Source organism: Micromys minutus (genome assembly GCF_963924665.1).
Source record: "Micromys minutus genome assembly, chromosome: 22".
NCBI classification, from domain to species: domain Eukaryota; kingdom Metazoa; phylum Chordata; class Mammalia; order Rodentia; family Muridae; genus Micromys; species Micromys minutus.
In genome coordinates, this window is record NC_137957.1 from 7120661 (window position 1) to 7137032 (window position 16372).

Genomic DNA, 16372 nt, shown 5'->3' on the forward strand with positions numbered 1-16372 from the left:
CTGGCATTGTTAGTGAGTCCTAGCAAACTCCAGACCATGGGCACAGGTGACTTTAGAGCACCAACACTTCCATGCAGCATAGGGGTGAAAACTAGGCACGGCTTGTGCATTTCCTGCACAGGAGGACACAGGGCAGTGCTTGGCACAAGCTGTGCCCAACCTCCTCATTTGTGTGGATCCTCACGGTTGGCTAAGATCCTCAGAGCCTGGGCAACAACCAGCAGGTTTGTATGTGAACACCGTGGCAGATTTCTTTGGCTATTTCTTTGGTCAACATCAGTCTTGATTAGTATCACAGGGAAATAGTGGGATGAAGAGTGTGGACTAAGAACCCCAGAGTAATGTCCTCCTTCTGTCTGCATTCCTACCTTCTACTGAGAAACCCTCCCTCACACTGTACCTACATCTCTCCAAGAATGCACATAGGTAAAGACTTCACAGGGCTTTCTCAGGCTTTGGAGAAGTCCAGTAGAGAATAGCATCCACAAGAAAGGTGGGCAGGTAGCTCATGGGGATGTAGAAGAGCTTGGCATCCCAACCAGCTGAGTACCGGCTGCGAGGGTGACAGGAAGTCAGGGCGTGCTCCATGCAGTCGGTCACGGAAGACAGGTCAGATTTGCAGGTGTTGTCCAGCATGTTTAGCGATGTCATATCTGTGCAGAATGAGGAATCAGGTGACATTCAGATCCCACCACTCTTGTCTGTCACCAGCACAGAGGAGAACTCTACTCTCTATGTGGGAGAATCCATGTCCCCGAATCCCCAAAGCCATGCCCAAGCCTCGCCTGAACCAGTTCCTCAGAAGGACCACAGCCAACCTTCTAGGAAGAACCATAAATAATGAACCTCCCATGTTTCTTTTTGGATCAATATGTCGTCTCCCCAACAGTTGGGGAGGGGGACCCAAGCTCATAGAAAACACTGATTCCTGGATCTGTTGTCATGAGGGGTTCACGTGAACCATAGCCTCATGTCAAGTAGCCAGGACTCCTTCGTGTGGTGTGGTGCCGCCTGCTATCAGAAGGAAGGCTACACGTGCCTCACCCCCGAGGAAGACTGCTGCCAACACTGACCGTGGATTCAGAATTCTAGACTCAAGTTGGCTGTGCTCCCCAAAATCCACTCACAGGATAATAAAAACTTCTCGCCGTAGATATTTTTTACTTCTGAGCTGGCTTTGTCCCAGGTCATCTTGGTGTTTAGTGATAGATTGTCACTACTTGTCATACAAGTCTTGAAGCCTCCAGGCTCTATGATCGCCACCTTCACCCCAAAATAGGAGAGCTCCCTCCTGCAAGACAGACAGGTGTGCAGGGTTTCAGAGGACTTTCTGTGAGAAAACTCCCAGTAAGAGTACAGCTGCATGCCAACAGGAGTCTGTGGTAAGCATCTGGGATGTGCAGCACATGGGGAGGAAGCTTAGGATGAGGTTCAGGCATCTCCTCTGTGCTTCTAATTTCACACGAGTATTTGGCTGGTGTATCTCACTGGCCTAAAGATAGACTCCAGGTAAGACTTCTCAATGGTCATCACATGTAAAGGGTCTCCATCCTTGCCCAAGTCACCTCCACCTTACTCTTAGTTTCACAGCGTCCCCAAGCCCATCCCAGGAGCCTCACAGGCCAGCTCCCTGCTGGTTCCTTTTGGCATCTTCCTCAAACCTCACATCATAGTCAGCCTGCACTCCGAAGATGAGGGGTTACCTGGCCCAAATGACTCAACCTCTTCCATCTGCCTTGACAAGTTCATAATATACATCCTTGCCCGTGGCCCTCAGACTCCCTACGAGCCTGCGTGCACTCAGCTGCTTGGCATCCTCCTGTCTTTGGTCAAGTAGGGGCCAGCAGCTTGCTCTATCAGTTAATGTTCACACAGAGCCTCAGGTGGATTGATTTTCACAGCAGCCTTCCTAACAAGGCTGCGAAGTTCCTGTTTGGACCCTTCCTGTAGGACCAAAAGTCTGATAACTATTCTCTCACCAGTGATTAACTGGGAATAACCACTCCAAAAGATGCCACGGTCCCCTTCTGCCCTGGACTTTCAAGTTCCCAGTTGCCAGAGTTTTTAAGGTCAGGGGGAAAACCTTGTGTTTCTACAATGAGTTGACTGTAGACTTCTGTGAGTCTAGAAAGTACCTACTGGACTGAAAGAGATGTGCAGCCTACTTCAAGGACTGCTCAAGTTGAATATCACTAAAGGTTAAGGGTCCAGACTCTGCCCAAATTACCTCAGGTCCAAATCTACCTCAAAAACCATTCCAATTGTGCCTCTGCCTCCAGACTATTAACTGACCTCACTAGGTATGATGAATCTGTATGAGTTCAAGGCCAGTCTGGTCTACCTAGTGAATTTCTGGACAGCCAAGATTCCATGGTGAGACTGTGTCTTAAACAAACAAAAACAATAACTGACCTCATGTCTCATTCCTGCTCCAACTATACAGAGGAGAAGATGTTTCCCACCTCCAACAAAGAGAAGGTAAGAGAGTCCACAAACCAGGATAGGCTCTATTTATAAATATATTTATATATTAAATGTATATATATATATATATATATATATATGTATATATATATATATATATATATACTTAAGATTGATTTCATCACAGATGGTTGTCAGCCACCATGTGGTCCCTGAGACTTGAACTCAGGACCTCTGGAAGAGCAGCCAACTCTCTTTACTTCTGAGCCATCTCTCCAGCCCCGTGATGGGGACTTAAAGACTGTTATTAACTAAACACCCTCAGAGACCCTTTCCCTATCCAGTACCTGAGGGAGTCTGAGAAGGCCTCTACACCATACTTGGAGATGCAGTAACCACCACCAATAATAGACACTCGGCCCATGACGCTGGAGACGTTGACCACACGGCCCCTCGCCTTCCTCACTAAGGGCAGCAGGCTCAGAGTCACCTCGATCATGCCCAACAGGTTCACATCCAGTACACGTGTAAAGTCCTGTTTGTTCAACCACTCATTAGGACACGAGGGGGTAGAGATGCCAGCGTTGTTGACCAGGCCCCAGAGTCCTGGGGACAGTGGAAAGAGAGAGTCACACATCACAGGTTTAGTTATGGATGAAATGTACATTCAACAAGGTAAGACCACCATGACACATGTACTGGAGAATAGGATGCAGGGAATAAGAGCATGGTGTCACCAGGACTGGGAACTCATGCCAGAGACTGCAGGATCACAGCGTGAATACCTCCATTCTTTAAGTCTTTGTGGCCCAGATCCTGCCTGGGGATCAGCCAGCAGACCTCTCTTCCTTTCTAAGTTTAAGAACAGATTTTGGAGACATGGTCACCTCTGCTCATCTGGAGACCATGAAAATGTGTTTTGCAGATTGATGCCATCCTTGTAGATATTTATTCTTTCCTTTGTTTCTTCAGAGTTCTCTGAGCATGTCACACACTGCTGCTTTTAGGAGAAGGGGTCTGGAGCTATGCCGTACTGTGCACAGTGCTTGCCTCCCGAGCCTAAGGACCTGAGTTTGAGCTCACAAATCACCTTAAAAGCTGAGAGTGGTGGTTGCTTGTAATCCCAGAACAGGAGTCTACTAGCCCAATAGCTCAGATAAATTTGTGAATCACAGGAGGGAGATCTTTTCAAAAACAAGTTAAAAAATGGCACAAAACCAAAGGAGACAGTGCCCCCACCTGTCTTCAGGCCCACACACCTTGACACATCCAGCATCAATACTGAGAAACTGTGACATGCTTATAAAAGACAAGGCTGACCTGAAGGAGTAGACAATGTTACAGCAGAGCCTCCCCTTCCTCCTCAGAAAACAGAGCCCTCTTCTTCCCACTCACCCATGAGACACAGACTTGTGTCTGTTGAGTTGCTAAAGCTACAGCTCCTCAGTAAGTCCTGTGGCCCTCAGCAACATTTCTTCACTTTTAACCACTGTGCAGGGTTAGCCGGGGGCTAAGTGATTTATGGCAATTGTGGTGTTAATTTTGAAAAATTTGCCCAAAAGCCATAGGCCCTATCAGTCCAAAATCAGACCTTCCCCTTTTAGAGATGTAAACCACTTAACCAAGACACTTTACTCTTAGGATTCTAAAACGTGCTTTCTAAAACTGCTTACTAGAATAGTGCTTATGAGCATAAACACAGGAAACAAACTGGGGTGGTGGCACATACCTGCAATCCCCATACAAAGGGGGCTGAGGCAGAAAAATCATGAGTTCAAGGCCAACTCTGTATGGAGAGTCTGCCTCATGGCTGGCAGTAATGGCGCACACAGGCAGAAGCAGGTAGACTATGGAGTTTGAGCCAACCTGGTCTACATAGTGAGTTCCAGGACAGCCTGGGCTATAAAGATAAAATCTGTCTTACCAAAAAAAAAAAAAAAAAAGTAAACATAAATGTCCCAAACAATCAAAGCTTCTGACTCCAAGGTTAAATTAGTGGGGATTTGTTAAAAGTTAGAATTTTCTATTTCATTAAATATTAACATTCAAAGAAATGTTATTGAAGTGGCAAAAAAAAAAAAAAAACCCTCACCTTTTAAAGTGAAAAGAATGTGTCCATTTTTAAACTGTAACTAGTCTTTATCACTGGGTGATGAATTACAGACCATGAATTGCAGGTTAACTGCTCTTTCCTCCTCTAGTATTTTAAACAGTGACCATGTTTTCAATTTATTCTTAGACTTCTTTAAACCACTCTCTTTCCCCCTACTACTAAAATATTCAAAGAGGAGCAGCCCACTTCCTAGTATTTAGTCTCCCACGTCGGTCCCTAAGCTGGTCTGGCCTGCTCTGTACACAGAACAGTCTTGTCTCTCTTCCCAGAGGACACAGCTGACAGGTAAGAGCAGGTACAGGGCTGACTCAGGAGACCCACCCCAGCGTGGCTCCAGATGTTCTGTGAACACAGCCCAGGGCCGAGTCCCATCCTCTGCCCTGCTCTATTCTGACACTCAGTTTCCAGACATTTAGATTCTCCACATAGAAAAGATGGCAGGGCACAGACAGAGGTGTGAGAGGGTGAGTCCTCACCAGGGCACCTTCCTACCAAGACCAGAGCTCTTGGGAGACAGGAGGTAGGGCTGGAGAGAGAGAGGGTTCAGGTGGTGTGCTGGGTTAGCCCCCCCAAACCCCATTAGGAATCTGGCCAGGGAAGAAGCTGGGGAGGTGTCCTTCAAACAGGGAGACAAACCAACAACACAGACAGGAATGTCAACGGTACCTCTGTTCCCAACACGCTCCTTCACCCACTGAGTGGCTGCCACAATACTCTCTGTCTTGGTGACATCAAGGATCACTGTCTCCAGCCTGTCAGATGTCTTGCTCCTCAGCTGCTCGGCTCCCTTCTCAGTCAGACATGCAGCCAGCACCCTCATGCCTCTCCTGTCCAGCTGTCTGGCCAGCAGGTTCCCAAAGCCAGAGTCACAGCCTGTGATGAAGACATACTTGTCTTGGAGATGGCTCACCACCTGCCTCTCCCTGAACCAGCGCAGGAGGTTCCACAGGCCCACCAGTGCCACCAGGTAGAGCCACATGGTTTACACAGCTGCTTTCAGGAGAAAATGAGCCTGCCCTGCCTTCAGATGAGAGAAGTAGGAATGTAAAAGACTGGTAGGCAGCGTAGCCTACAGGCTTCTGGCAAGTATGACTGTTGTTCCTCTATGAATGTCTCTCTCTAGAACTTTATTTTCTTCTATTATTTTTCTAATCCTGCTCCACTTTTCCAGTCCTCAGGTTGATTTTCCATGCTGATAAGCAAATACCCTTGGGTACCTCCCACTTTAAGAGAAAAAAAAAAGGCGCTTCTCTAATTGGCCCATTCTTTTCTGCCCTCTTAAGCACATGAGATCCAGCTAAGCGTAATGACTCATGCCCCACATCCGTCCAGATCCAGGCTCAAACTCTCCGTGTGCCCATGGCCCCATCTGAACATGGGTAGAACACTATTGCAAATGTAACCTTGGACTCTAGACAAATTTACAACGTTTCTCAACACTCATTTCCTCAGCAGACTAAATCTCTGTCACCCCTTGCAGGAAAGGCCACAAGAGAGACCAAGAAGGCATTAGTTGCCTTTCCAGAGTAATATTTTTCTGGGATTGGGGAATGAAGGTCACCAAACGTGGCATCTGACCTCAAAGATAATCCGTCCTGGTTTGCTTCCTATTGCTGTGATAAGCACAATGGCCAATGCAGCTCGTGTGGAGGGAAGTGTGTATTTAATTCTATTTATGGTCTGTCATGAAGAAACCTGGAGGCAGACACTGAAACAGAGGCTGTGGAAGAACACCTTTGATTGGCTTGCTTTTCATAGCTTACACAGCCTGCTTTCGTACTCCAACAGCCATGGGTGGTACAACCTGCAGTGAGCTGGGCCCTCCCATTTCAGTCACTAGCCAAGAAAGTACCTTACAGCCAATCTGACGGTAGCATTTTCTCAGGTGTGGTTCCTCAATCCAGATAACTCCAGCTTGTGTCAAGTTGGCAAAGAACTGCACAGGACATAAAGCAGGAAGGGAAAGAGATGGGTTCTGGGAATGGACATGAATTAAACTCCCAGAACTACTGGCAGAGAAGAGAATGATTTGGATAAGCCCTTCCCCAACTGCACGGGCTTAGCTAAACATGACTGAGCCATACTGAGCTCTAAGAATCATGACTGCTTCAGATTAAGATCGAGCCAATTTTTTCTACACTGTTTCCCAGGAAAAATGTAAATTAACAAATGCTTCAAGCACCATGTTGAGGTTTGCCATAGGGTGCTGCGCCAGGGACCTGCCTGGCACTGGTTCTGGTTCCAAATCCCTCTCAGCTAGAGTGAAGACACTTGGGTACCAACCCTCTTTCTGACACATAATCCACAGGGATCCAGCTGTTCTTGTGGCTTTGAGGGTGGATGAGATACGCTTAGAATTTGAGGATGCTATCCACCATGACAGCAAAAGCAGGATATGGCTGGCCATATTGTTCTTCAGGAAGCAGAGAGGACTGAATGCCAAGGGTATAGCTGCCCTCTCATTTTTGTATTTGGTTCAAGACTCCAGTTACAGGGTGGTGCTACCACTCTATTGAAATGTCCTCACAAACACACCAGGAAGTTTATCCCCTCAGTGATTCTAAGCCCTGCCATACTAGAGTTTAACTACCACAATCTCCCAGTTCAAAACTCACTCTAATGGTTTGAACCTAGAATGTCTCCATCTGAGCTCTTGTTCTAAATACCGGCTGAGGAAGCTAAGGAGTTTTTAGGAGATGAGACTGGCAGGGGAAAGATGGTCACTAGGTGTGGTAGCATTTGTAGGTTATAACTCCCACCCTCTATTCTGGACCTAGTCCCTCTTGCTTCCTGGTATCCCACAAGGTAAAGGACAAGGAACGGTGGCTCTGCTGTGGTTTCCCCACACCAACAAACTGAGTGCCCTGTAACGGTGAGTCAAAATAAACTTTCTCCCCTAAAGTGTATGTGCCAGATATTTTGGTCACAATATCACAGAAGGAGCTAATACACACTTGAAGTGCTCCTTACCCTGTCTGCCTTTTTTTTTTTCTTAGACTTCACAGCACCTGGGAGCTGGTCCTCATGGACTAAGGCTTGGTTGTTGCCACAGTATCGACCTTGGATGCCACCACTGTCCTCTTCCTTACTGATCTGGGACTTTCTTGCACACACACCTAGATTCCTCAGACACTCTAAAAACAGAAAGCCTCAGTTGAACAAGGACCTAAACTTAGGCTAGGCACCAAGAACTGGGAAGGTGTGTATATATCCTGGCAGGACACTTAGGAAGGCATTTTCCCCCCAGGAGACATGAGACAGAGTTAGAGTTTGTATCCTCTAGGACCATCCATGGGGAGTTCTGGGATGGGGAACAGGATGCCACATCCCACAGGAGACAGATGAGGAGTCAGGGAGCTAAAGGAGAGAGAAGACAGAGACAGAAGCCAGGAGTTCATGACTGGCTTCTCTACTGCATGTTTACCCAATGTTCTTTTAATTAGGGGAAGATGAAGATTTTGCTGAGGGACGAGACACCAGTGTCTGGGGTTACAGGGATTACTCAGTAATTAAGAGCACTTGCTGCTCTTTCAGAGGACCCAAATTCAGTAGCCAGCACCCATCTTGAGTGGCTTGCGGCCCTTACAATACCGCCTTCTAGCCTGTTTGGGTACCCAGTGTACCTACATGTCTTAGTCAGGGTTTCTATTCCTGCACAAAACATCATGACCAAGAAGCAAATTGGGGAGGAAAGGGTGTATTCAGCTTACACTTCCACATTGCTGTTCATCACAAAAGGAAGTCAGGACTGGAACTCAAGCAGGTCAGGAAGCAGGAGCTGATGCAGAGGCCATGGAGGGATGTTACTTACTGGCTTGCTTCCCCTGGCTTGCTCAGCCTGCTTTCTTCTAGAACTCAGGTCTACCAACCCAAGGATGGCACCACCCAAATGGGCTGGGCCCTTCCCCTGGATCACTAGTTGAGAAAATGCCTTACAGTTGGATCTCATGGAGGCATTTCCTCAGCTGAGGCTCCTTTCTCTGGGATAACTCCAGCTGTGTCAAGTTGATACAAAACCAGCCAGTACACCACACATACAGATAAAGAAACAGTACAGCCAAGACAGTAAGGCAGGGGAGCGAGGTCTTTATCTCATGGCACCCATACAATATGACTGGACTGTGACCCAGTCTCTGATCTACTGAACTATATCTGGTCTTTTTCCCTAGGAAAAGTGGTCTGGGAAGGGAGTGAGGGTCTTGGGGGGCCTTGGAGGGCCTGGGTGCTTTAGACTTCTTTATCAATGTGGCTTTCTTTTCTTTAGGGAAAGCTCTTGATTTGCAGCCTCAGGTGGAGCCTTGCACACTATCCGGTCTGTGTCTATCAGAAAGACCTTACGGGGTCCACAGCTCTGGAACATCCCTTTGGAGGCAGACCTGGAGCATGATTTCATTTGACTAAAGGCCCATGGGCGGCGTTCTGGGTGTGATAAATGCTAGAGCTTTGATGGGCTTAGAGAGCCCAGGGGATGCAATCTAACAACCATCAACTGTGTTTTTTAAGCTCCTGCCCACAAGAAGCAGATGATGTTCCATTCCCACCCGTATTTCATACTTTGTCTGATGATGTGAGATTACTTACAGCCTCCATTTTGTTCCTCTTAATAAGGAAGAGAAATCTAGATGAATTCAGCAAGTCCTCCAGACTCTAACTTTTGGGGAGTCAAAGTGTTATGAAATATAAATGCGGCAGGGGTACCTGGTGGACCAGGTGTGTCTGTGTTTGTATGTCGGGGGTGGGGTAGAGAAACCTGTTATACCTGGGCGGGGGTGGGAAGCAGTGAAGTAAGCAATTGCTAGGTCCCTGAGGGCAGCCCAGTGAGATCACCTGTAAGCTTACACTAAGACTCTGTTCTTTGCGAAATGGTGGAAACAGAAATCGAAGGCCACGGGAAGTACTGGAGAATTCAGGAAAAACTTCTGTTCCCAGGAACTGAAAAGCTCTGGAGTCAGCAAGGAGCTGTCAACACGTCCGCGGAACAGCTGGAGGAGGTTGAGAATGAAGTAGAGCCGGGGGAGGGATGGGAACGGAAAGAGGGTGCAAAGGTGGAGTGGAGCATGCTGGGAGATTTCTGGGTGGTATCTTCAAGGGGGGAAGCTGGTATCTGGCGCCTTTTGGGTCTCTTTATCATCGTAAGCTTCCTTTTCCTTAGTCTGGAGTTGCACTTTCCCTTTTCCGCTGAGGAAGCAGAGAGAGAAAGTAAGCAGAAGTCCTTCACCTTGTAGAAGGAGGTGGAAGGGATGCAAAGCAATTCACCTCTCTTCCGCAGACACCTCGAACCCACCGGTATGTGACATGGAGATTTCCCAGGATTTCTAGGGCGGAGTCACCTCCAGAAGTAACTATCCAACTCTGTCTTTTCACCCTAGCTGGTGTCTATGGACAGCCGGGTTTTTTGTTTGTTTTTTAACATTTGAACATCTTGAACTCCTTTGAGAATCTAAGGGAAGTCCTGATTTAAAAAAAAAAAAAAAAATGTACCCAGCAGACAAAATCTGTGTATGCAGACAGTGCTTTGTGGGGCTTGTGTCTGAAGCCACGGCTAACAACCCATACAGGACTATTGAACTGCTGGCAATGTGACCTGGGCCTCTCAGTGTGGGGTCTCACCTGTGATAACATTCCTAAGTTTCATGAGATAATGTTCTTTACAGCTGTGTCAAAAAAAAAAAAAAATGGTGACTACTCAGTTAATGTTGGCTGCTTGTGTCACATCTGTTCTGTGGTGACATGGTGACCTCTGGGAATGTTCTCACCCTTCCACATGAGCTCTGTAACTCGGACAACTAATTAGAGGAGGAAGCTGTTTAAGGGTGGCTGCTCAGTGAGAAGACCAGAAAGGGTGGCTTCTGGGCTCATGACAATTTCTATTTACTGACTCCTGTACTTCTTGGAGGGAAGCATCTGATCCTACCAACCAAACAAACAAACAAATGGATACTCTGAAAACTTAGCTGACATGTCTGATGTTGCACAGGGGGCAGTCATACTGAAATCAGGCCTGATCGCCAAGCTGCTGTTTGAACTGAGCACAAAGAGCCAAGAACACAGGGAGGCAGGGAGCGTTCTTTGGGGGAACCTGAGGACAAATAGCTTCTGAGACCAGGCTTAGCTTTTCACCGAGGGTCTCAGCCTGGGTAGTGTAAGTTTGTTGCCAAACTCTTCAGAGCTGACCTTTCCACTATACACCTGCCTCTGACACATGGGCCAGGTGACTCAGGGAGGATCTGGAACAGCTTGTCTCAGCCTTTCTGCCAGGCCAAGGCCAACCCTGAGATGCTGCCAGCCTGTATCTATGCTTCTCAGTATCTCTCTGCTCCTGCCTTCCTTCCTCTGCAATGTTGATTATAGTGTCTTGTCTATACTTTTTTTTTTTTTTAAGTGTAGTTAGGCAGGGAGGGAGAAAGATTTCCAGGAATTGTTTCAAGGTGGCTGCTCCTGCTGCTGAAGACAAACTGCATGCCTCGGGCTGGCAAAAAGCCTAGTTGCACACACACACACACACACACACACACACACACACACACACACTTGCACATGGACACACATGGAAGAGGGGGGAAAAATCTAACCTGAAAGCTTCAGAATTCTCTCGCTCATTCCTTCCTAAAGGAACAGTTGTCCCTCCTGAGTCTGTCTCCCTCTTGCTGCAAATGCAAAGATTAAGAAGGGAAGGAAGGAAGGAGGGGCCAGCTCGCAGAGAGGCAAGGCTGAAGGGGTGAAGAGATGATGTCTTTGCCTGTGAGGGGAAACTCAGCACCACTAAAATACCACAGAATAGTCAAGGTGTGTGGTCCATATGGAAATACCAGAGAAAGGGCTTCCTTTAAAGGAGGCATGGTTCAGCAGAGGCCCTGCCTGAGAGAGAGAGAGAAATTGGGGGAGTACACCCTCACTGGTGGGGGATCCTAAGACAAGAGGAATGAAGGCTGTGTGTACAAGAGCAAAGAGATGCAGAACTGTTTGAGAAGTTAAGCCTCGGTTCATATTCTCATAGCTCAGGACAGAGTTCTTCATTTACAATTAAACTGGGAAAACAGCAAAATTAGGGCTGGCCATGATGGTGCACAGTTACAGCCCCAGTACTAGGAAAGCAGAAGATCACAAGTTCAAGGCTCACCTGTGCTACATACTGCTTCCCAGACCAGCCTAAGCTACAAGGAGACACAGCCTCTGACAAGGAAAAGAGCAGGTGGCCTGTGAGTAAGAAGCCATGAGGGCCTGAGTTTACCTGTAATTCCCCTGAAATGCTGGGGTTGGGGAGCAGAGACAGGAGGCTTGTTAATCATCTGAGAGGGGAATTTCAAGTCCAGTGAACTATACCGTCAAAAATTAAAAATAAAGAAATAAAGTGAGGTTGGAGAGATGGCTCATCAGTTAAGAGAGCTCAATGCTCTTCCAGGAGATGGGTTGGAAGCATCTATGTGTAGTGGTTCACAACCACATGTAACTCCAGCTCCAGGGGATCCGCCACCCTCTTCTGGCCTTCAAGGACACTCACAAACATGTGGCACATACTTGCACAGACATACAAACACCTACAATTAAAAATAAAGCCATTTAAAATATGTAAGAAAATAAAGTGAAGAGCAATAGAGACGGAGATAGTTGACACTGATCCCTGGCTTCTGCAGACACACATGCACGCACACACACACACACACACACACAGAGAGAGAGAGAGAGAGAGAGAGAGAGAGAGAGAGAGAGAGAGAGAGAGAGAACGGGGTAGAGAAAAAGACAAGATGTCTTGACTTTCTTTTGCTGAACCATCACAACTTAGGGAGGAAAGGGTTAATTTGGATTAAGCTTCTACATCTTAGTCCATCACTGAAGGAAGTCAGGACAGAAAGTCAAATAAGGCTGGAACTCGGAGGCAGGAGCTGGTGCAGAGGCCATGAAGTGGTACTGCTTACTGGCTTGCTCAGCCTGCCTTCTTATAAAACCCAGGATCACCAGCCCAGAGATGTCACCACCCACCGTGGGCTGTGCCCTTCCCCATTGATCACTAATTAAGAATATGCCTTAGAACCAGATCTTATGGAGACATTTTCTCAACTGAGGCTCCCTCCTTTCAGATCACACTAGCTTGTGTTAAGTTGACATACAACTAGCCAGCACAGCACATGCCGAAATGTCGTTGACCTATACAGTTTAAGATGATTAATTTGGGGGCTGGGGAGATGGTTAAGCAGCTAAGAACACGTGCTGCTCTTTCAGAGGACCTGATTTGGTTCCCAATATCCACATGGAGTGACTCAAAACTGCCTGTATCTCTGGCTCCATGGATCTAACACCCTCTTCTGGACTCTTAGGCACCAACATACACATAAACAAATATCTTCAAGATGGCTAATTTTGTATGAGGATTTCAGTCCCATAAACCTACCTTTAATTCCATGCAGTCAGCACACCCTTCTCTGTACATCCTGCAAAACACAGACCTGGGTCCAGACGGTCTGCCGTGTGCCTGGTGTAAGACAGCTGAATTCTGGGCCCCAAAGTGTTGGGAAGCTCCCCACAGCAGCAGACGTCTGGCTACAAAATAGAGGCTGTAGAAGTAGGGGGCTATGACCATGAAAGGGACCACAACGAACCCCAGAGTGACTGCAGGGTGGTTTTGTCCTTGTCACTCCAGACACACAGGAGAGTGGAACTCTAAGCCTTCAGGAGAAATGAAAGCATGCATTTCTGTTCATATAAGAAATTTGCCCTGGGGGCTAGAGAGACGGCTTGACAGTTAAGAGCACTGTTGCTCTTGCAGAAGACTCGGGCTTGGTTCCCAGCACTCATGTGATGGCTCACAACCATCCACAACTCCAGTTGCAGGAGATCCAACCTCCTCTGACTTCCCCAAACGTGGTACTTGTGTATACATGCGGGAAAAATAAACTCACACACATAAAATAAATCTTAATCTTTTAATTAAAGGAGAAAGAAATTTGCCATGAGGTTTTGTTTTGTTTTATTTTTTTTGTTGTTCTTTTGTTTTGTTTCTGTTTTTGCCTTGAGGTCTCACAACATCCCTTTTACTAGATACCGAGGCTGCCACATTTTGCAGAGGTGAAAATTGAGACTTAAGGAGGAAAATCCGTAAAGCTACTGAGTCTGGGTTTCAACACTTGCAGCTTAACCACCTCCTCACTCCCATCCCTCACACACACACACATACACACACACACACACACACACACACACACACACACACACAGAGTCGGATGTCCGTCCCCTTTGACTGGGTTGGAAGAATACAGGAAAAACCCCAGCCTTCTCCCACAGAGCCTCAGCCTGTGACAGCTACTTCCCGCTGGCAAGCAGAGCTGCCTGCAGCCAGCCACAGAGCCTGCTCCACAAAGCTGTCTCTGCAGCCTCCTGGCAGCTAACAGCCCCATCCACAGGTTCCCCAGGACAGGTGCTCCCAAGAGAAACCCAGGTGAGTGCTGTTTTCGCCCTCAGAAGATAGCAGGCAAGGACTGGAGAAAACTGGCTTTCCCATAAGATCCAAAGACTCCCCCTCCAGGGGCAGCTCAGAGGTTCGAGGGGTGGGTGGGTGTCTGTCTGTGTGTCTGTGAATCCCAAACCTATGACCAAATAGCAAAGCAGAGCAGGAGCCCCTAATGAAAATTACACTAAAGTAGTCAAGTCTCAAGAGGGAGGGGGAGGTAGAGCCCACTGAGGCAGCTGGGATTGCTGATGCTGGGAAGAAACCCTGTTGGTGTATGTAACACGGATTTGTTACAAAATGTCTGCTCTTGAGTCAACCTTACCATAGTTTGAGTCCTAAACATGCTTTTCTCATCTCGACAGCCAGTTCCCCTAGGCTCCGAGGGCCCTGAGGCTTTTAGTTTGGGGGAATAGAGGCTGCCTTCTCAGGGACCCTCTCTTCTTTCCAACAGACACTAGCTAGCCCTCATGTCAGTCATACCCAGCCCCAGTCCTGTCTTCACCTTGGCACCTGACAATGACTTTATAGAGATTCACAACTGGACAGAGCTGCTCCACTTCTTCAACCAAACCCTTTCCGATTGCCACGTGGAACTCAATGAGAACGCCAAACAGGTGATCCTCTTCGTCTTCTACCTGGCCATCTTTGTGGTTGGGTTGGTGGAGAACGTCCTGGTGATCTGTGTCAACTGCCGCCGCTCTGGCCGGGTGGGGATGCTGAGCCTGTACATCCTCAACATGGCCATCGCGGACCTGGGCATCATCCTGTCTCTGCCTGTTTGGATGCTGGAGGTCATGCTGGAGTACACCTGGCTCTGGGGCAGCTTTTCCTGTCGCTTCATTCATTATTTCTACCTTGTCAACATGTACAGCAGCATCTTCTTCCTCACGTGCCTCAGCATTGACCGCTACGTCACCCTCACCAATACCTCTCCCTCCTGGCAGCGCCACCAGCACCGAGTACGGAGGGCCGTGTGCGCAGGCGTCTGGGTTCTCTCCGCCATCATCCCACTGCCTGAGGTGGTACATATCCAGCTGCTGGATGGCTCCGAACCCATGTGCCTCTTCCTAGCACCTTTTGAAACGTACAGCGCCTGGGCCCTGGCAGTGGCCCTGTCCGCTACCATCCTGGGCTTCCTGCTGCCTTTTCCTCTCATCGCAGTGTTCAACATCCTGTTAGCCTGCCGGCTTCGGAGGCAAGGGCAGACAGAGAGCAGGCGCCACTGCCTGTTGATGTGGGCTTACATAGTTGTCTTTGTCATCTGCTGGCTGCCCTACCACGTGACTATGCTGCTGCTCACTCTGCATGCGACCCACGCCATCTTCCACTGCCACCTGGTTAACCTTCTCTACTTCTTCTACGAAATCATTGACTGCTTCGCCATGCTGCACTGTGTCGCCAACCCCATCCTCTACAACTTTCTCAGCCCGAGCTTCCGGGGCCGACTGCTGAGCCTTGTGGTCCGTTACCTTCCCAAGGAGCAGGCCCGGGCGGCAGGCGGTCGGGCCTCCTCTTCGTCTTCCACCCAGCACTCCATCATCATTACCAAAGAGGGCAGCATGCCCGCTGCAGCGAATCTCCACACCCACCCCATCCGAAATGTCCAGGCGTCCTCTCTGCCTCCAAACACCTCACCTGCACTCTGCAATTCCGTGACCAGCTGAGGTAGAAGCTAGCTCCTTCCACCAATAACAAAGTTCAGAGGGTCATGCGAGACGTCTGTGGGAGGGGGTGGGAAGGACTGGCCTGTTCAGGGTCAATTTTAAGTATATCAAAATGTTGCCATGGGGAGGGAGAAGGTTCGGGAAGGACAGAGAATGGGTCTTTCCTTAATGTTATACTATTTGTTTGGGTACTGATGTTTAAGGAAGCCACACAGGTGGAGCAGGGAGGCGAAATAAATAAATCAGACACCTGTGCCGGAAATCTCTGAGAACTGTGTCCCTCCAGCTGGGTTGGGGAAGGCGGAGAGGCTAAGGGATGCTCCGCAGAGGGAACTAGCTGCCCTTGTTTCATAAATCACCCCCCGGGGGGGGGGCGCCAGCCACACAGGAACCTCACAAAACTTTCCCTTTGTGTTTGTCTCCCTGTTGATATTCCAGCTCACTGTGCAAGTTGTTGGGACAAAAGGTCAGAGGCCAAGGACCCAGGAGGCTCCAGCAGGACGTTCCCTAGCAGTGCCTCATCCCTAACCCTGAGTTCCATAAATCGAGGGGGTGGGGACTGCGGCCTGCAAGCTGGGTCTTGGGCAAGCAGCAGGCAGCTGGCTCAGCAGGATGGTCCCTCCACCCAGTCATCCAGGAAATGTGGCTCCATTTCCTTGTGGTATCCTCCCCTCCCCCCACCCATCCTGCTCCCTCCTCCCCCAAAGCAGAGGCCTCCTCACTGAG

The 16372-nt window shown here is 48.5% G+C and overlaps 2 protein-coding genes across 2 annotated transcripts; one reads left to right on the plus strand and one right to left on the minus strand.

The window, feature by feature from the left end:
* Positions 1 to 186: 186 nt before the first annotated feature.
* Positions 187 to 5516, minus strand: LOC308435265 (retinol dehydrogenase 16-like; the record flags this gene model as incomplete). The annotated part of the gene is made up of 4 exons (XM_080935939.1): positions 187 to 653; positions 1128 to 1291; positions 2772 to 3030; positions 5204 to 5516. The coding sequence occupies 4 exons, from the start codon at positions 5514 to 5516 to the stop codon at positions 436 to 438; spliced, it is 954 nt and encodes a 317-aa protein (XP_080792065.1). The 3' UTR covers positions 187 to 435.
* An 8345-nt stretch (positions 5517 to 13861) lies between these two features.
* On the plus strand, positions 13862 to 15885 carry ACKR5 (atypical chemokine receptor 5). The gene is made up of 2 exons (XM_080935980.1): positions 13862 to 13970; positions 14434 to 15885. Exon 2 carries the CDS (start codon positions 14450 to 14452, stop codon positions 15644 to 15646), a length of 1197 nt encoding a protein of 398 aa, XP_080792106.1. The 5' UTR covers positions 13862 to 13970; positions 14434 to 14449; the 3' UTR covers positions 15647 to 15885.
* Positions 15886 to 16372: the final 487 nt, after the last annotated feature.

Bases quoted from the DNA above. Each gene is read 5' to 3' on its own strand.
- ACKR5 (XM_080935980.1), top strand. From the start codon at position 14,450: ATGTCAGTCATACCCAGCCCCAGTCCTGTCTTCACCTTGGCACCTGAC.